Source organism: Patella vulgata, chromosome 1, assembly GCF_932274485.2.
Source record: "Patella vulgata chromosome 1, xgPatVulg1.2, whole genome shotgun sequence".
NCBI lineage: Eukaryota > Metazoa > Mollusca > Gastropoda > Patellidae > Patella > Patella vulgata.
Genome location: NC_065879.2, coordinates 52,409,968 through 52,431,457, shown reverse-complemented (window position 1 = coordinate 52,431,457; position 21,490 = coordinate 52,409,968). Strand labels below are relative to the sequence as shown.

The 21,490-nt window shown below is 36.1% G+C and overlaps 1 protein-coding gene across 3 annotated transcripts in view; it reads left to right on the top strand.

The window, feature by feature from the left end:
• The window catches only part of LOC126830155 (uncharacterized), a 513,485-nt gene that overhangs the window by 50,598 nt on the left and 441,397 nt on the right, over positions 1 to 21,490 (top strand). For all 3 annotated transcript variants that reach the window (XM_050560467.2, XM_056099482.1, XM_056099493.1), the window contains one exon: positions 7,515 to 7,712. In XM_050560467.2, coding sequence (XP_050416424.1) covers positions 7,515 to 7,521 — 7 coding nt within the window. In that variant the 3' untranslated portion in view covers positions 7,522 to 7,712. The remainder of the gene's footprint in view (positions 1 to 7,514; positions 7,713 to 21,490) is intronic.

Genomic DNA, 21,490 nt, shown 5'->3' with positions numbered 1-21,490 from the left:
GCTATTAAATATTTTACTGTTGGTAGTTTTATGAAAACACGTTTAGACAATAACTGTAATTTCTCTGTGGCCTTTTTAAGAGCTATTGTTGTTGACACTGGGTCTATGGTATCTTCTTGGAAGGCTTTTGAAAAATAAAATAGATGCTGGGGTCAATACATCAATAAAAAAAGCCACACACAAAAGCATATGTATAGACTTCCATTCCTTCAAGCAGCCTTTAATTTTGTCTCTGTCAAACCAGGGCTTGTCTGCTGCCAAGTGCTCTAAATGTTGCATAAATATACCATATTTGTCTAAAATAATTTTCAGAGCAGATAATTTGAAGGTTATCCATCTTGTACCCGATGCTCTATGAGGTTTATAAGATTCTTCTACAAACTCATAACAGTTTATCATAGTTTCATAAAATGATTTCAGTTCTTTAAGTTTTTTCGGGGATCTATGGTAAACTGCATACAATTTGTGAAGAAAATTATCACATTTTTTAAAATTGGTTTTGTTTAATGAATCTCGTAGAGAAAGTTCGAACCTGTGGGCAACGCACCAATTGAATACAATCCATGGACATCTCTCCTTTAATAAAACTATTGCCCCCGACTTTTCGCCCCTGTTTACGGACGCACCGTCTGCACCGAATCCAATAAGTTTTTGATAGAAATTGAATTTTGAAATTCCTAATTTCTCAAAGCTACTTTCAATGGCATATTTAATGCCTGCTGCATCAGCTTTTGTAATGTTTTTTAAATATACTAAGAATAGTTTGACAAAGACATCAGTTGTTGTATCAGCTTCAAGTTTAAAATAAAGAACAACTTCTTTCTCAACAGTAGAATTGTCTGTGCTTCCATCTACGAGGACACTATAAAAGTCTTGACTTATTTAAGTCTTCCTTTAACTGTTCTGATATATGTTCTCCGTGACAACCTATGAACTCAGCACATTGTTTTCTATTTATGTATACATCTCCAACATCAACCCCATGTTTAGCTTCTAATTTGACTATATTCTTAAACTGACATAGGGAGGTCATGCTTTGCAATGAAATACGCTATTTCTATTTTCTTTTTCAATTGTTCATTTACAGTTTCTGAAAATCTGGACAGCGATTCACTGCTGATTTGGATCAAGAATAGAATGACCAGAGTTTGTTCCTATTTCATTGGCATGGATTTCATAACCTTTCCTGTGGACCTTTGAAGTAGCATGATCAATTGGATTTGATAGCCTTAGATTTGTTGAACCTTTTATCCATGCATATGAAAACTCCCTCATGTGTCGTAACTTTGATAAGTACTTTGTACACTAAAGACATTTTAATGATAAAATCTGACCATCTTGAGTACACTCATAGTCTAGCCACTGGTCTGCATTGAATTTTGCTAAATCTTTAGCAGTCCATTTATCAACTAACGTAGCTTTGCTCAGCTTACGTTTGTTCGATGAAATTGGTACCTCATCAATCTCTATCGGAATTTCGTTGTCCATGGGTCGTCCGTGTGTGTCTGATAAACTGGATGTTGATGATGTGGAAAAGAAATTAGTAATTTTGCAAGACATGCCAGCGACACTGTTATTGTCAGTGTCTATGATACAAATCAGTGCCAAGTGGATTATTAGAGTGTGACATATAGAAACAACTATTTCCTGTTAATACAATATCGCGATGCGGATCTGATCAATTGCAATTTGACCCAAGTGTCACCTCTAATTTGCACGACTGAGTTATAACATAGAACTAAATATTTTTACACAAAAAAAGTAATACTATGGATTAATATACTTTTATGTGTATTTTCCTTTTGTGAGTTTTGACATGTACATATAGGCTAGAATATAGAGCTACGATAGCAGGTAAAGTTAGAACTTGGTGAGAAGTGGTCTACTTCTATTTTCCAAAAATGGCGAAAATCTCTGATAAATTTTCGCACGGACAAAATGACAGACCGTTAATAAGTTTCACCTGACAAATTGTGAAATTCAACCGGACCACGTCCGTGTCCGACCAGTTATTTCCAGCCGTGCATATCGGATCGTAACTTGCTGTATTATGGCCCCTGATTGTATGAAAAATCGTGTTTTTAGCTTGTGGTCTCTCAAGAGGTCACAATTTTTATCCGATTTAAAAGAACGTATTATTATATCACTGTTACACCCTAAGGACGACTGAGTTTGAATTTCGTGAAAATCGGCCCCAAACTGACGAACAAAATGGCTGCCCTTTGTTCTCAAATAGCGTAAAAATATGGTATATCAAGGTTGTGGACCCTATAGAGGTCATAATTTTTGATCCGATTTTGTTGAAACTTGAAATGTAAGTTTATAACCCAAAGATCTCGGTTCCTTACGATATTCGTGCATATCACACCATAACCTCCTGAATTATGGCCCCTGGTTGTACGAAAAATCGCGTTTTTAGCTTGTGGGCCCTGCAAAAGAGGTCATAATTTTTATCCGATTTAAAAAAAAACGTATTATTATATCACCGTTAACCCTAAGGATGGTTGAGTCGAATTTTGTGAAAATCAACCCAAAACTGACAGACAAAATGGCCGCCCTTCGTTCTCAAATAGCGTAAAAAATATGGTATATCAAGAATGTGGACCCTATAGAGGTCATAATTTTTATCCGATTTTGTTGAAACTTGAAATGTAAGTTTATAACCCAAAGATCTCGGTTCCTTTCGATATTCGCACATATCAAACCATAACTTCCTGAATTATGGCCCCTGGTTGTACGAAAAGTCGCGTTTTTAGCTTGTGGGCCCAATAGAGGTCATACTTTTTATCCGATTTAAAAAAACGTATAATCACCGTTACACCCTAAGGATGGTTGAGTTCGAATTTCGTTATTTCCAGCCTTGCATATCGGATTGTAACTTTCTGAATTATGGCCTCTGATTGTACGAAAAATCACATTTTTAGCTTGTGGTCCCTCTAGAGGTCACAATTATTATCTGATTTAAAAAAGCGTTCAAATATATCACCGTCACACCGTAATGTTTATTGAGTTCGGATTTCGTGAAAATCGGGTCAAAACTGCTGGACAAAATGGCCACCCGGTGTACGCAAATAGTGTATAATATCTCGAAAAAATCAAGGTTGTAGACCCTCTAGAGGTCACAATTTTGATCTGATTTTGATGAAACTTAAATTACATGTTTATAACTCAAAGATCTTGGTTCCTTTCGAAATTTGCGCGTATCGGATCGTAACTTCCTGAATTATGGCCCCTGATTGTACAAAAAGTTATGAGCGTGTCCACGAGAGCACCATGCAGAAATTGAAAAAAACGATAACCCGGGGGGTCAGCAAATTTCAACCATACTTGGTCTATGGGGACCCCTAGGCGACAGAAGTCACATGATGAAGTGAAAAAATTTTGAACGGACAACTTCCGGTATAACTGGAAATTGTTGTTTTGGGGCAAAAGTTGACATATTTCGACCAATTTGTTACCCTAATTTCAAAACGCTCCTACCCGAAATGTTGTGTCTCTATATTTTTGATATTGGTCAGGTATGATAGGCCTAGTAGTCGTCTTAAAATCCTGCAGTTGTTGGGAATGAATGAATTGTGTGGAATTTTCTGTGAGTGATCATAAAGTGGTCATTTTACATATGTTTAAAACTATGCTATCCTAAAACGCATGTAGCTGCTTCTTTGCAGGTCTGACATAGAATTGCTTGGTGTGGTTGTGAAGGGCATTTCTCAAAGTAAATGTCAAAAGAAAAAAACTGACCGGAACGCAACCCACTAGAGTGCTGTAATATTCTGAAAATGTGTAAAAACGGTATTTTCCACGAAATTCGTCTTTTCACTGATAACCGACTACTATTTTCAAGAGTTCAAATGACCGTTGATTATGAACATTAGTACTATTTTTTGTTACTTGAACGTTCCTTGTGCCAAATATACTATCTTGGTTAAAAATCATGAAGTTTTTGTGACAAAATCGGACGTTCGCGGTCATCGTAGGAAGGGGGCTTACTGGTGTATAATTTTGCAGGATCAGGCAACGATTATTCTCATCTGTATTCAGTAGTTAGTAGCACGGAAGTGCATAAATGTAAGGACTGGCATAGCAAGCTTTTATATTAGCACAATTTAACCAAAGCAGCACCTTTTCAGCAATGACCAACGATTATATTCAAATGACTACTGATCATCACCATTACTTGTAATATTTCGTAATTTCAACGTGAATCGTGTCAAATAGATCATTTTGTTTAAAATCATAATATTTTTGTGACAAAATCTGACTTTCATGCTTGCTTGATAGCCATAGGGAAGAGTCATAAGTGGTGTGTAATTTTGCAGGGATCAGACCACTGTTATTAAGATCTGTATTCATGAGCAGATCATCGTATAAATTTGACTGACATGACTATCATAAACTTGATATCTATTAATTTGTACACCTGCTCATGTAAAGAAGAAACATTGAGAAGTGTTCATGTATGGACATTTAATGTCTGGTATTGAAATCTCTGAAGGGAAAGATAGATCACAACAGGATTTATGGCACTCCAGGATAATGTTGACCGCATGTGCCAAACTCCTACATATACCTACGTTCGAGCAGAAGTGCTCACTTACTTAGATTCCTACGTTCGAGTGTAAATGCTCTCTGACCTTCCTTCAAGGTTTTTGGACCACAGAGTACTGTTTTATTTTGTAGTACTGTTTTTGACCTTTTCTCCTTCAGGGATTTCAATATGGAATTATCATAGCCTCCCGATCTATAATGCCTCTCCATGAAAACGCCCAAATGTTTCTATACAATGATCAGCTCCTAAATACAGATGGGAATAAGCTGGTCTGATTCCTAAAATATGTTTGACCAAAATAACCTATTTGACACAAGGAACATTGGTAGAAAAGGTGTTGTATAGTCGTCTTGCTGATTGTGTGACTACGACTTACTGTCACTGGATCATCTACAATCCCCTCGTCCTTAAAACCTGTTACAAGAGCGAACAGGTACATCCCTCAGAAACACTTCTTTTACCCAAGAGCTAAAATATGCTTACACTGAATCGTGTATCATATTTCACCTTTCATTATATCATATTTATAGAAGACGATTTGTTCTGTTTAAATTGCATTGGACATTCATGAAACTTGTCCCTGGTCTAACACATAGACTTTAGATCCTAAGGTCTGTCATTGAGTTAAGTGGTGTGACAGCATGCTGGTGACATGGTGTGGTGTTGTTTGTCCAAGCTCATGGATATTCTCTTTTCCCACAAGTGTATTATTGAAGTAAAATTGTACCATATGTTAGTCCCAAAATGACCTAGTTTGTGTTGAGTGGACCTTAAACCCCATTTCTCTCTCTTAAGTCAAAATCACCCTTGCTAACGAATATATTAACTTTGTGATGATGTCCATAGATACAGTATGCATCACCATTTTATGCTAGTCCCAAAATGACCTACTTTGTGTCCAGTGGACTTTAAATCTCATTTTACTTTGTTCCTCTCATGTCTAAATCATCCTTGCTAACGACTAAATGGAATATATTAAATTTGTAAAGATGTCCATACATATACTTCATCTGGGGTATTGATAGACGGGACATTTTATCCTAATTTTTGGTGTTTTTAATACATTTCTCCTGTTTTTATTATGACTGTTCCGGTCATTTTTATTTTTTATTTTGTTAGTAGGAAGGTTGCTAGTTGTGGGTAACATTCAACTTTGGTCCTAGTCCCTGCAAAGAACGAGCTATAGCCTCTTAAACATTGGTTTTCATTAAATTCAATTTTCAGAGAGAGTTGGGTATCCGGCCAGTACCAAGGTATCATTAGCAGTAGAAACTTCAAACTCAGTGTGAAGGAGGAACCTGAATGGTCCTACTAATGCCCAAAATTTTGTCTATCCAAATCAATTATTGTCCGAATAGCAGGTCATTCAAATTTGGATCCAAAATTGCCTATTTTTGGCTTATTTTTCGATTAAAAAATACTTTTCCAATTTTCCAGGTCGGTATCAACTGAATCAATCTAATATTTTGTGGGGATGTAGCTGGGTACTAACCCATCTCACAGAAAAAATTTGGTCCAAATCCCTGACCCAAGGGTTATCACCCCCTGCATGGTGCTCTCACGGACACGCTCTTATGTTTTTATCTTGTGGTCCCTGTAGAGGTCACAAATTTTATCTGATTTAAAAAAAAAACAAAACATGTGAATATATCACCATTACACACTAAAATCTTGGTTCCTTTTGATAATCGCGCATATCCGAACTAACTTCCTGGATTATCGCTCCTGATTGTTCGAAAAATTGCATTTTTAGATTGCAGATTCTCTAGAGGTCACAATTATTTTTTTTTCCGATTTTAAAAACCATTTAAATATATCACCATTCCACCATAATGAAGGTTGAATTCGAATTTCGGGAAAATCCAAATTAAACTGCCTGAAAAAACGGCCGCTCTTTGTACGCAAATTATATAAAAGTGTGCAATACGAAGGTTGTGGACCCTCTAGAGGACATAATTTTTATCCGATTTTGATGAAACTTAAAACACATCTTTATATCCCCAAGATCTCAGTCCCTTTTGATATTTGTGCATTTCAGACCATAATTTTCTGGATTATTGCCCCTGATTGTACAAAAAATCCTGTTTGTTTTTAGCTTGTTCTCTATCCATCTCTTGCAAAATGTGGGCGTATCCTGCCTGGCAGCCACAGGTTAATTTCATTATAGATTGTTTTAGGAGTAGATAGTGACACAGTATCTTTAAGCAGTAAAGGGTTAGACCTGATGATTTGAGTTCACAATTGACTGTCATGTTGAGAAGACTGAACAAAACAATAACACCAAACTTTAGCATGCTCCACTGGTCACTATATGGTTCAGTTTAATGGATGGTTAAACACAGATATTCAGCTGAAAGATTTTATTTTTATCCAAATATCCTACCAATAAACATCCAAATTGTCACAAAGTTTATCAAAAAATGATGCACTGGTATATGAGTAACGTTTTAGACATAAAATATCCAACTAAAAATATATAACCTTGCAGAAAATGCAAAAACTATCGCAGAGCTCTGAGTAGCAGCCTACACGCTCAACTCAGTCTAACACTAGGCCAAAAATAGTAATTTTGCATATTTTTAGACCAGAACACTAAAATTGACATACTGTGATAAGTGGAATCAGAATGATAAAAATGAACAAGTTTTAAAGAAAATCTGCTTAAAATGGATTTATTTGAAAAAATCAAATGATCTTATTTAAAACAACGGCACTTGTCCACCTTATTGCACTAGAATCCCCAATTTGGTTAGAAAAATTGGGATCATAAGTGGATGAACCATAGAGATCAGATTTCTTCATGGATCCTAGATCCTTATCAAATTTTATCAACATCCAAGTTTTCTGTTTGGATAAGCTGCAGTTGAGACAAGGCTGCTGTGGATGGCATATTCCACGCTATCTTTCTTTAATTTACACAAACTGTTTGATATGATGTTTATATATTCATATATATTGTATATAGTTATTAGAAACTCAACAACAGTTAGCTATAGCCATATCAACGGACAAGAAGAAAGATATTATGATTGAACAGTTAGATAAACAACTAGCAAAAGTTGTGGAAGGATGGAAAAGACGAGAAACAGAGAAAGATGAATATCTGAAAGTCTTAACGAAGGAAAAAATAAAAGTTGAGGATAAACTACAAAAACAACAAGTGGTATGTTAATTTTATGCAATTAGAACCATTTCATCAAATTGTGATGAATGTAGAGACAGGGAACAAATGGAAAAAGATTGAAGATCCAAAAGTAGTCAAAAGCTTGAATATTGAGTTTCCTAAGCATACACTGTAGCACTTTTTAAATCAAAAACTGTTTGCTCTTTGAGTTGAGTTTCCTAAGCATACACTGTAGCACTTTTTAAATCAAAAACTGTTTGCTATATAAACCTGCACAGGACAACATTCCTGCAGAAGCATATTATTCTCCTCTATTCACAACACTGGTCACAACGTGTAGCTATGAGATCAATTTTAGCAGAGTTCACGGAAGCTAGATCAGGGATCTTAATCGGCTGTTTTTTGTTGGTTTTAGCCGCTTGATGTTCAATCAAGCCGATGGGTAAAACAATGAACTGGCCTCTATGGTATCATAAATCAATCTACTTTTGGCTAAATTACAACAGGTTAATTATAACTTGTTAATTAAAAAGTCAATCAACTTGATTGTCATCTACAGTGATAATCAGCCATGTGGTTCATAATCCGAGTAATTAGGATATTTAACGGTAATTTTGATAATCCAGTCAGGGTTTCCACCAGAAAAATATTGAAGGGGGGTACAGATCATCGGGGCCCCAAAGGCGTCTCGTGCGCGCCGTAGGCTCTTTGCTGATTTTTTTCAGGAACACTGGAAATGCGTTTTCTGTCCATCTCAGACAAGAAAATTCATCGACCTGGGCGGAAATGAAAAATCGCCGGCGTCAATTAATCAATCCGCTCTGCCCACGCTCTATAGTAAATTCCGCTCTATATTTCCTCGGTGAATTTGAGTAAACCAAACCGCGAACCACCATGAATTTTTGTAAGCCCAGATTTTCATGTGGACGTATATTGTCGTCACCCCTGTTCATCCAGACGTCCATCCGTCCGTCCATAATTGTTTGTGGACAGTCTACAGGTCACAATTTTTATCCGATTTCAACGAAACTTGAAATATAGGTTTATCTCCCTCGATATTGGCATGTATCGGATCGTAACTTCATGGATTATGGCCCCTGATTGTATGAAAAATCGCGTTTTTAGCTTGTGGACATCACAATTTTTATCCGATTTTATTGAAACTTGAAATGTATGTTTATAACCCAAAGATCTCGGTTCCTTTCGATATTCACGCATATCGGACCGTAACTTCCTGAATTATGGCCCCTGATTGTACGAAAAATCGCATGTTTAGATTGTGGACCCTATAGAGGTCATAATTTTTATCCGATTTAAAAAAACATTTTTGTATATCACCGTTACACCCTAAACATGGTTGAGTTCGAATTTCATGAAAATCGGACCCAAACTGACAGACAAAATGGCCGCCCCTCGTTCTCAAATAGCGTAAAAATATGGTATATCAAGGTTGTGGACCCTCTAGAGATCACAATTTTCTTCTGATTTTGATGAAACTTGAAATGTATGTTTATAACCCAAAGATCTTGGTTCCTTTCGATATTCGCGCATATCGGACCGTAACTTCCTGAATTATGGCCCCCCCCCCCCGATTGTACGAAAAAACTTGTTTTTAGCTTGTGGACCCTATAGAGGTCATAATTTTTATCCGATTTTAAAAAACGTTTTAGTATATTACCATTACACCCTAAGGATGGTTGAATTCGAATTTTGTAAAAATCGGACCAAAACTGACAGAGAAAATGGCCGCCTCTCGTACTCAAATAGCGTAAAAATATGGTATTTGAATGTTGTGGACCCTCTAGAGGTCACAATTTTCTTCTGATTTTGATGAAACTTGAAATGTAAGTTTATAACCCAAAGATCTTGGTTCCTATCGATATTCGCGCATATTGGATTGTAACTTCCTGAATTATGGCCCCTGATTGTACAAAAAATTGCGTTTTTAGCTTCACGCCCCTTTAGAGGTCACAATTATTATCCGATTTAAAAAAAAATCGTTCAAATATATCCCCGTTACACCGTATTGTTTTTAGCTTGTTTTCTATCCATCTCTTGTTAAATGTGGGCGTATCCTGCCTGGCAGCCGCTGGTTTTTGTTACTGTTAAAGAATCCGGTCGGCACCGGAAGTGACATCATTTTACCAAAAACTACAATTTTGAGAGTTCGGTACCACTTTTTGAAAGCAAATATTATTTTTTTTCCAATCTGGTATAACTGAAAGGGTGCGCCCTTTAAATGAAACTTTAATTACATGTTTATAACCCAAAGATATTGGTTCCTTTAGATATTAGCGCGTATAGGATCATAACTTCCTGAATTGTGATCCCTCTAGAGGTGACAATTATTATCCGATTTAAAAAAAACGTTAAAATATATCACCGTTACACCGTAATTTTGATTGAGTTCGGGTTTTAAAAACCGTATAACTCATTTTTATCCTACTATCGCCAAGTGTCGACATAATTAGCTACTGAATTACCGCCGGCTTACGCCACCTGTCACTGACACTAGGGACCGGGTATCGTCCAGATCTTACGAAAAAAGGAAAGAAACTACGCTTATCATCTAGAATTTAATACACATATCCAGCTCATAGATTGCCATCAAGAATGTGTTAAATACCGTCAAGATTCATCAAAAACCGCCTAGTTTGTGCTACTGTGTAGATTAAGAAACACCGTTTACTTTTGACATCGATTGTCTGCTTTACGACCGTCCAGTTTCTCGGGATGTTTTTTAGAAATGAACACTACCATATAGATTTGAAAGGGGTTTAGTTTTTAGACAAGGCCTTTATTTTCCCAGACGTTGTCAAGAAATGAACAGAGAGTTTAAGAGCGTGTCCGCGAGAAAACCATGCAGAAGGTGCTAAGGCTTCAATCACAGATTTTGACCAAATTTGGTTTATAAGTTAGGATAGTCCCAAAACACATAAATGTGCAATATTAGATAAATCTTTCAATTCCTGTATGAGAAAATTGAAAAAAACATTTTTCATATGGTGAAATTGCCAAAATCTGTCTTTTCTCAAATACCAACTTTGGCAAGTCCTTACACCTTTACTATACGTAGCTGAAAGACCAAACTCACACAGTTTATCGATGACTCAGTGCTGTTACCACAATATTAACTTCAGAAGATTCTGGCGAACGAGATTTGTATACGGACTGGATATCAAAGCCTGTCTAAATTCCCCATTTTTCGTCACCCAAAGTTTGACGCCCTATAGTAAAGTTACTTCTTTTATGGGGTGGGTTTAAAAAATTTATGCTCACGTGAACAAGCAACCTCCCAACATTTGATACAAGAAATAAAAATGACCGGAATCGACTTGACAAAAACTAGGTAAAGGAATCAATAACCCATGAAATTAATCTGTAATTTCCCTATTTTGGAGATAATTAACCGTAGTAAATAAAAAATAACTAACAATTTATTTTCCTTTTCATTCATATGGTGTTTACTACCAGCCCTAAAATACATTAGTATCAGTTTTATAAAAATATCTTGAAAAAAAATACTTTCAAAGGCCTGTAATCGTTCATGGCTCATCTGGCGTCGACTGGAATTGACTTCCGCAGTTGTCCACGACCTTCCATTGGAGTTTCGACGTGCTCAATCTTAACAAACATATCCATTACTCTCAAATAGACATTATTTTAAATAAAATAATCCAACGAAAATGAAAAATTCACCTAAAAGTGAGATTCGAACCACCAACCCCATGACTTCCCCCGACCCACCCTCTCACCGAGTTTCTTGTCCCAGGGCCCCAAGGTCCATGTCGTGGGCCCTGTTCAGGGGATTTGCCTAGGGCCTCTCTTATTCTAAATCCGGCCCCGAGAGCTGTAGCTACCATACTACACTGTTCAATGTCACCCACTTCGACGCAATTAGGCTTCGTTGCCGTTAATATTTTAGCTTCCACATTTCTGTATTTTAGAAATCAGTGGATGTGTCCCAAAATGAATAGTGGAAACATGCTCTGAAATTAAACATTTTGTAGCCATTTTCGGTAACTTGTTTGAAAATGAAATCGTAAAGAGACAATACAACAAATATGTTAAAGGGACAATACGACAATACCAAATATACAATAAATACAAATACACACTTATATAGAGTACAACATGGTACAAATAATGGCTATGGATATGATGAAAACTTATAAAAGTCAAAAAATTTATTTCTCTAATTAAATTTGCAAAAAAATGTATCACGAAAGCTTATTTTTAGCACTTTTCAATAAGCTGTATATTTTAAGTATGTTGCATTCCGATCATTTTTTTTACACCTATGGATACTATGTGCTTAGCACTTCAAAACCATCCAAAGAAATTCTACTTGCGACCATGAAAGAAAAGGTTACAGTGTATCTTTTTCTGCACTATAAGGACAATGTGAATATGGTACCCTAAAACAAGTCCACACAAAATTAGTATGTACTGATTTTTTTTTTCAAATTAGTGCTGGGGTAGAAGTTGACCACCCGCTTTATCAGACAGGGTCAAAATTAGAAGGTTGCTATTCCACCATATAATGCAGTCTGTGCTTAAAAAGGGTGATAAATACACATGTGAAAACCGCAATTTTACCCATAAAATGAATAATTCCCGTACAGTCTTTTAGAGCGACATCAGCCTGTAACCACTTCAGCATGTTACCTCTTGCCCCTAGGGGGTGTCATACCATAAGTTTGATCAAAAACTTCCGACCCCCCATCTTAGCACTTTTTGCGATTTTTGCATGGTCTTCTCGCGGATACACTCTTAATTACTTAAGGCGTTCAGATTTTACGCCAAATTAGCACTTTACCGAGAGCCGTCTAGTAACTTATGGTGAGTAGTAATGCAATGCCATTTACTTTTCATGTCTTGTAATTAGTTTGCCCAGTGTCATCTAGAAAACTTAAGGCATTTGTTTTTTTTATGAAATATTTAATTTCTATCTCCCAATTTTAGAAACTATGTTCAGATTTAGAATCTGAGTATAGTGTCTAAAATTCTCGAATAAATTGCATATTTGTTGAATATAGTCCATTCTTCGGTATTGCCGACGTCCGCTGGGAAAAGTCAATTTACAATGAATTGACAATTTTCCCGGCGTAGATAAAACTCACATGACCCCAATAATTATAGGCCGATATTCATTCTTCCAAATATATCAAAATTCTCGAAAAACATGTTCAAAAACATCTCAACAATTATTTAAATAAATATCAACTTTTATATAGTAATCAGTCAGGTTTCCGGTCATCTAGCTCTTGTCTAGCAGCCTTAACACATATTACTGAAAACATGTATGATTATATTAACAACCATCTCCTCTGTGGAGAAATATTCTTTGATTTTAAAAAAAGCGTTTGACTTAGTAAATCATGATATTCTTATTGACAAATGTAAACATTTTAAATTTTCCAGAAAATCAATTCTTTTTCTAGAATCATACTTAAAGAACAGAAGTCAGTGCACTTCTGTTAACAGCATATTATCTGATAATAAATCTATCTATCACGGTGTGCCCCAAGGATCAATATTGGGACCCATATTATTTAATATTTTTATAAATGATTTACCTTTATACCTATCCTCTAAAACTGACCTCTTTGCGGATGACACAACAGTCTACACTTCTGGGTCTACTGTCAAAGAATTAGAACAAAAACTTCTACTCGATGCCAATATAGTATTATCCTGGTGTGATAAAAACCTTATGAGATTAAATATATCGAAAACCAAAGCTATGCTAATCACGACGCAACAAAAAAGAAATATCCTCCCTGCTACTCTGAATCTTAAATTACGTAATGAACCATTAGAAGTTGTCTCCTCTGTAAAAATATTGGGTGTTTTTCTCAATCATAATCTAAGATGGAAAGATCATATCGATTATATTTAAAAAAAATTAAGCCAGATACTATTTCAACTCCGTCAAATTAAAAAATATCTTCCAGCTCCTTTCTGAACCTTTTTCTACAATGCCCACTTTCAAACACATATAAATTATTGTTCCCCAATATGGTACCGTTGTGATGCTAAATCTCTTGACCGTCTTTCTCGACAGCAAATAATGGCCTTAAAATTAATTTTAGATGTTAACCATACCGCCGACGTTTACCTTCGACTAGACAATTTAAAGATTCTTACGATAGTAAATCGACATCTCTAATCAATGTATATTTATTTATAAAATTCTGTTAAAACAATGCCCTAATTACTTATTTGACCTTTTACCTTATTATCTAACCCCTTACAGTCATCTTAACAATAAACTTACTACTCTCAAGCCAAATATTAATATAGTTAAAAGCAGTATATGCTTTAAAGGGCCAAACTCTGGAATTCGTTGCCAGCCTCTTTAAAAACTTTAAATAACTTGAATCTTTTCATGAAAAATCTTCTTCTTTACCTTAAATCTACTTCAAATACCTTATCTTAAAAACCTATAAGCTTATCTCTTATGATATGTTACCATCCAGAACGAAACCGATCGAAAGTCGCACGGGTCAATTTCTAGAAAAACGGCAAAATACACTACATGGGTGAAAACTAGCGAAAAAAATTTTTTTTATCACTAATCACTTCAAAAAATCATATTTTTTCCATTAAGTCGATCATTTTTGTCAAAATATAATAAAAAATGCATTAAAAAGGGAATTTTATGGAGGCTGTGAAAAAAAAATGACTACCAAATTCCGGCGAGGAATTTTTCACGTTGGTACCTAGGTGCCCTGAAAAATTCAAGGCTATACCTGCATTCGTTCAGGTCGTTTTAAGTGCGTAAAAAAGTGGAATTTCGCCACGACACCGGCACCGATTGTCAGAAAACCATGAAATTTGGACACAATACGCCCATTGCCACCCGGACTTTGTGCCTTACTCCCAAAAAAAAGATTTTCGGTCAACTGATGGTCTCCATTTGGAATTGAATATGAAGAACAGTGAAAAATCCACTTGAACAGAGGCGAAAATAAACACAATAGGCCGTAATATGTTCAATGCGTCTCTTATTTCTGAAATTAATGCATTTCAGGATAGCTCGAGATCAAGATCGATTTTTTGGTGTTTGAAAATTTTCAAAATTTCGTATTTCGCCTTTGACCTTTTACGTGCCGACAAAGTTGTTTGCAGGACAATTTATGCCTTTAATTTTCAAAATTTACAAATTTAACCTAAATATTCGAACAGCTGAGGCCAATCTGATTAAAAAAATGTTAGTTCCGTTCAAAGTTATTTCATTTATTTTTTTGATATTTTCCTGCCACTTTTTAATTCTTTCTGGACATTTTCGTTTCATGTTCTCATCCGTCCCGTTTTTAAACGGCTTGATCCATTTTTCCGAAACTTCTTGAACGGAAAGTCATTTCGATTACAGCAATCCAAGTAGGGTAGGGTAAATACAACAATTTTCCACAAAATACTGACACTACAAGTGTTTCTTAAGGCAAAATTCGTCACTGAATCCGAAGAGATTTTTGACCTAAAGTATGTGCTTCGGTCAGTACAGTTGCATTTTGTTGTTGTACTCCTAAAATAGTGCGAAATATGTCGTGTAATATGTCTTTTCTATGGTTTACTGGGTCGCTGAGTATGATGCTGTGTTCAAAAATGTGATTGTATGGATCAGTAATGATTGAAGTCCACATTTACACCCAAAATTGATTTGTTTTGTGCTATTTCATCATATCTACGGTGTTGGAAGTTTAGGTGAATGTTATTTTTCAGTATCAGAGATGATTTGTGAAAGTTCACTTTCAGGTTGTAATTTGTGATGTTCTCTAACTTTTTTTGTTATTTGTGTAAGCTTACTTCCAGAGATAAAATGATATGATGGCATCAACTACTTCCAAAGCGAAAACAACCCGTAGCAATGCTATAGTTCATGAACTTAAATGTGTAAGCTACAAAGAAGAGGAAGAATTCCGTTCCAAATGTAAGCTCCAATCCGGCAGGCATATAATTGGACGTATGTTATCCCTATGTACCGTTAAAACAGGAAAAAAGGTTACATCACAGGTAGATGCAAGGACGATAGTGGCTAAAGAACATATAGGGGATTGGATATCGAAAAATGTGTATAAATTGTCAGAAAAAAATGTTGCAAAGAAGATCAAAGATGATTATATGTACTTCCATGTGCTACTGAAAAAATACAGAAATGTGAATTACAAAAAGACTGATGACTGGAATAGTAAAGTGGATGACTTCAATCGTAGAATGATTTTAAATGCATATGATATACGAACAAAGGATAAAGTGTACCAGAGTAAAATGGAGACTTTGTACGGAGTGAAAATGACTGATGAGGATCAACAGTTTTATCTCGATAACTGCCTTGGCTCTTATACTGCAACTTGTAATACATCAGCAACTTCTCGATCTTGGCAAAAACAAACAAAACGTGTAAAAGCGAGAGCAAGTTCTGATCAGAAAAAGCGTGAAGATATGATATCTCTGATAGAAAACGAAGCATTGGCTAGAAAACTGCAATATGATGATGCATTACAGGATACTGAAGATATAGAAGATCCTAATTTCAACTTACCCGATAATACAAAAAATAGAGCCTGTGGATCTTTTATAACTACGACCCGTTCTATGGAAACATCAGAGCTGAAGCGATTCCCCCGAATACCTATGCGTTCAAGCCGAAAGTGTATTGATGAAAGAATAATCAGATGCACAGTCCAATGCCTCTCCGATCATAAGGTAAGTCGAGAAGATGTAACAGGAATCATCATAAAAACTGCTAACATAATATTTAATCAAAATTGGACGAAGTCGGCAGATCTTTCAGAATGGGACAGCGTATCAGATGATGATGAGTTGGAAGTTTGTAGAGAGGTGAAGAAAAAGCGTCGCCATTCGGCAAAGGATCTTACATATGTTTTCCCATCACATCGTTGCATTGACCAGTACTTAGAGGATGCAGCTTATCTCAACCTGAAAATGGCAGCCGAGTATTTGATCTTGAAAGATGATGATGATGTTGTCGCAATAGGATTGGACGATACCACAAAAGCTGCCGGCCATAAACTGTATGACGTGAAAGCAGATCATATAACAATCTGTAGTTCACGTCCAGATAAACAACGTAAAACTCTCACCACAGGCTACATAGAAAATGTAAGTCACTCAGGAGCTGATGGTGCTGCTGGATATGAATATAAACTGAAATGTCTCGCAGTGCTGGCTGATTCAAGTGTTGACGAGATAAAAGAAGCTGTGGACTTCTGGATTTCAGACCGAGTGGGTGATTGCGGTAGACTTCTTGCAGAGCTTGGAATCAAAGAGGAGAAAGTCTTAAAATGCTGCGCACATGTTATCTTAGGAATTGATCATGCGATAGACAAGGTCTTCCGAGACATAGAGAGCAAAATTGGGATACAGAAACTTCTTGATGTTTCCGCTGGACAGAAAGCCTTCATGTCACCCTCGACTTCCGTTCATACACTAGCGCAGATTGCTTTGTCCAAGCTGCTTTCACCCAGCCACGCTAGTCACTCAGTCTCGTTATACAACAAGTATAAAACTTGGATGGATGTGAATAACATCGATCACCGAGGCTTCAAAGGGTTCACTTCAAATCGCTCCGCCCGAATAGCAGAGATTGCTAGAGTATTCATAGACAGACGACAGTCCATCATAGACTTTTTTGATTCGATAGTCGACATCAACGCCAATAAACTTGTACTAGCTGTGAGTACATACATTCAAAACAGCTGGTTCGTTCAGTGTTCTGAAGTATACACGGAAATAGCAGAACTGATCATATTTCCAATAATGCAACTAACTATTGGGTATCGATGGAAAATCTAGTAATTCTAAAGGCTGGCTGGGAGTGAGGGACTTTTTTAATGACAAGATTCCAGAACTAGAAAGGCATAAAAATCGCATGGATTTGGAATCGGGTAAAGGAAGATTGGTGAAAGTAGTAATTGAAGAAATTCTGGAAACTCTTGAACGTCAGCTCAGTGAGATGAAGTTTTTCGCACCTATCTTCACTGGTGAAGTTGTGGAAGGTACACAAGGTAATTCGTCTGACTCAAAGATGATACATGCCCCTTTAACGAACTTAGGGTGCGAAAGCGAATTTGCGAAGCTCGATAATCGTTTAATGGTATGCGGAGGAACAACATCAGTACAGACAATATCACAAAAGAATATCGTAACTAGCAATGCCTATCTTATTGATTCAGACTTCATTGAGATGAAGGAAGAAGAGAAAAAGCAGAAATGGAAGTGGGCGAGAACTTCGGATGAAGTGAAGCAGATAAAACAGATGGAAAAAGACTTTCTAGCGACAGTTAAACAGTCCAAAATGCTTGCTTTGAAGAAGAAAGAAGATATTAAAAAGAAAAAGTGTGCAAAGACTCTAGAAATATTAGGGAAATGTAAAGAACATGGTGGCCCAGTAACTGAGATAGATATAAACTTACTTGACGAATTCAACGAAAAACAATTACTCTTAGAAATAAGCTATTTGCGCACCACGATTGCCCCCGACATTCGTCAGAGCCGACGATTTAAACTTCCTGGTGGTAAATTTAAGTACGAACGATTTTCAGTTGATGAGCTAAAAACCTCTATTCGGAATGCTATAAAACCTGAAAATGAGTTGAAAAATGATGTCGATACATTATTGAAATCTGTTCTTGGATGATCTGTTTACTCTGTGAAGTTTGTTTTGCTCTTTTCAGTGTATGATTTATACACTGAAAAGAGCAAAACAAACTGAAAATATGCTTATTCTCAATCAAACGGTTTCTTGCTTTCCTGACTACAATGTTATTGCTGCTTTTGTGCTTCCCTGTTGCTTCAGTCGCCGTAAATGCAAGACAAATTGGAGATTTTTACACTGATACTTGATTATTGTTCCACTATGGTGCTTTTAAATGCATTTTTGAACAGGGTATCATACTCAGTGACCCAGAAAACCATAGAAAAGACATATTACGCGCCATATCTCACATAATTTTTGGAGTTAAACGGCAAAATAATCGTATTTTGGTCGCCATTTTCCAAAATGGCGGCTGTACTGACAGAAAGACATAAATTGGGTCGAAAATTTTAATGGATTCGGATTCAGCGTCGACTTTGCCTCTAGAAACACTTGTAGTGAAGAAAAAGGTGTATTTACCCTACCCTAATCCAAGTCTCAGTTATTTCCCTTTAGTTTTCAGATTATTTTGTTGCCCGGGTGCAATGTTTCTCACTATATTTAGACTTGTAACTTCGCGACTTTTTCACCGATTTTGATAATTATTTTTTGTTGTTCTTTTTTCTTTTAAGATACTTCATATAATCCATGTCACGTGGCGATGAATATGAAAGCTTTCATATCTGCATGGGAAAGTAGCATATCTAGTTATTCTTTTTATTATTTTTTTTGTGTATGTGTGTTTTATCCACAAATCGGATTTCTCAGAATCTAACCATAGGATCTTTCTGAAACTTTTACCTATCCCCCCAAAAATGGGTGGTGGTTGTTGATTAAATATATTTTCAAAACGTTTTACGAATTTGAAATCACCGAATTTTACGAACGAATGCATTTGACTTACAATTCTGTAACTTTGTGACTATTTGACCTATTTTACTAAATCTTTTTTCTTTGAGTACCTTGAGACGATTACTTCAAAACGCAGATTCAGATTTTCAAATTTCGAAAATTCGTCGCTGTGATTTTGAACCGGTATTTATGACCAATTTGACAACTTCTTTAATAGTTGTACGACTTTCATGAAATTTAGCATGTAAGTAGATCTTACCTATGCGACTTCAAAAATATGATTAGAAATTTGCTAAATTATCTCCCCTTTATGAAATTAAGGATCAAAATTTTCAAAAAAATCATCGAAATATAGGTCAGAATGACCTAATTTTTTATTTCGATACTAGGCAAGTAATTACTGATTCATATACAAAATATGGAGTTTGTCGATCGAACCGGAAATGCCACCATCTTGAAACGTGAAAAGTCCTGATAACTTTTTTGATATTGCACTTACAGACATGGGAGTTATATTTTCTGAATCCTTGAAGGAATGCCTAAAAAACGTTCAGAGCAGAATTTTGATTTAGGTCAACTGATGGCCGCCATTTTTAAGTGAATATGAAAAATAGCGAAAAATCGACATTTACGGTCTTCTAAAAAAACACAATAGGGCATAGTATGTTCAATACTTCTCCTATTTCTGAAATCAATACATTTCAGGATAGCCGGGATACGAGTCGAATGTTTGGTATTTGAATATTTCAAAAATTTGAATTTCGCCTTTGATGTTTTCCGTGCCGACAAGGTTGTTTTCGAGTGTAGGCCCGCGCATGCGCGTCACAACCCTACTATCATGCACACCAACTTGAAACTCACCGGGTATTTGGCTTATGGTCCCAAGCACAATTCCAAACGAGAAATTTTAGGGACCGACCCATGGGGGGCGAGCGGTGGCCATTTTCCCGGGGGTACATAAAGTAAAACAAGAAAATAGAGTTGGAACTAGGTGTTCGATTTTAATTTTGTGACAATTTTTGGATGCGCCGAGTTCGGAAATGGGGGGTTAGCTGACGTTTCGAAGAGATAGGTCCATTTTGTAAAAAAATCCTTTCATAACAAACATATTTAGCTGCTTATGACTTCGCGCATGCGCAACGCTTTAACCAAAGGTACTATGTCTACCAAATTCCGTCGAGGAACTTTTCACGTTGGTACCTAGGTGCCCTGAAAATTTCAAGGTGATACCTGCATTCGTTCAAGTCGTTTGTTCTTGGCACGCCTCCAGGTCATTTTTTTTTTTCTAAGTCAATTTACGGCTTCCATAAGGGGGAAAAAAGTGGAATTTTGCCGCGACAACGGCACCGATTGTCCAAAAACCATGAAATTTGGACACAGTACGCCCATTACCACCCCGGACTCTGTGCTTTACCACCATTTTGATCCCATTTAAACAAAAAAGAGTTTTAGCAAAAAAACGATTTTCGGAATTTAATATTTGTTTTAATTAATTTTGAAATTGCAAATGCAAAGAGATTTTATCGCCCCTTCCGTATGTGATAGGTATTAGTACTATACACATTATCCGTAAAAGACAATTTTTTAAAATGACCGCAACGATGTATCGTCACTAGAAACCGAAATCGCCTATTTTGATCTTTTTTGACGGCTGAGGCATCCTTCCGGTGGTCCAAAAACCGATTTTCGGAATTTAATATTTGTTTTAATTAATTTTGAAATTGCAAATGCAAAGAGATTTTATCGCCCCTTCCGTATGTGATAGGTATTAGTACTATAGACATTATCCTTAAAAGACAATTTTTTAAAATGACTGCAACGATGTATCGTCACTAGAAACCGAAATCGCCTATTTTGATCTTTTTTGACGGCTGAGGCATCCTTCCGGTGGTCCAAATCTCTGGAATTTCTAGCGGTTGGCTGCGTCGCGATGATATTTATCACATATTAAAAGGAGAAAATGCTCAGATATCAAGAACAATAAAAATTCGATGAAATACGGCAATTTTTTAAGCAAAAAAACTTTTATGGGTGGGGTGGGTTTAGAATTTATTTTCAACGTTCTCGGAATTCCACACTCCCATTTTGATCCGATTAAAAAAAAATAGTTTTAGCAAAAAAAAAAGAGTTTCGGTCAACTGATGGTCTCCATTTGGAATTGAATATGAAGAACAGTGAAAAATTCACTTAAACAGACATGAAAATAAACACAATAGGTCGTAATATGTTCAATGTGTCTCTTATTTCTGAAATAAATGCATTTCAGGATAACTCGGGATCAAGATCGATTTTTTGGTGTTTG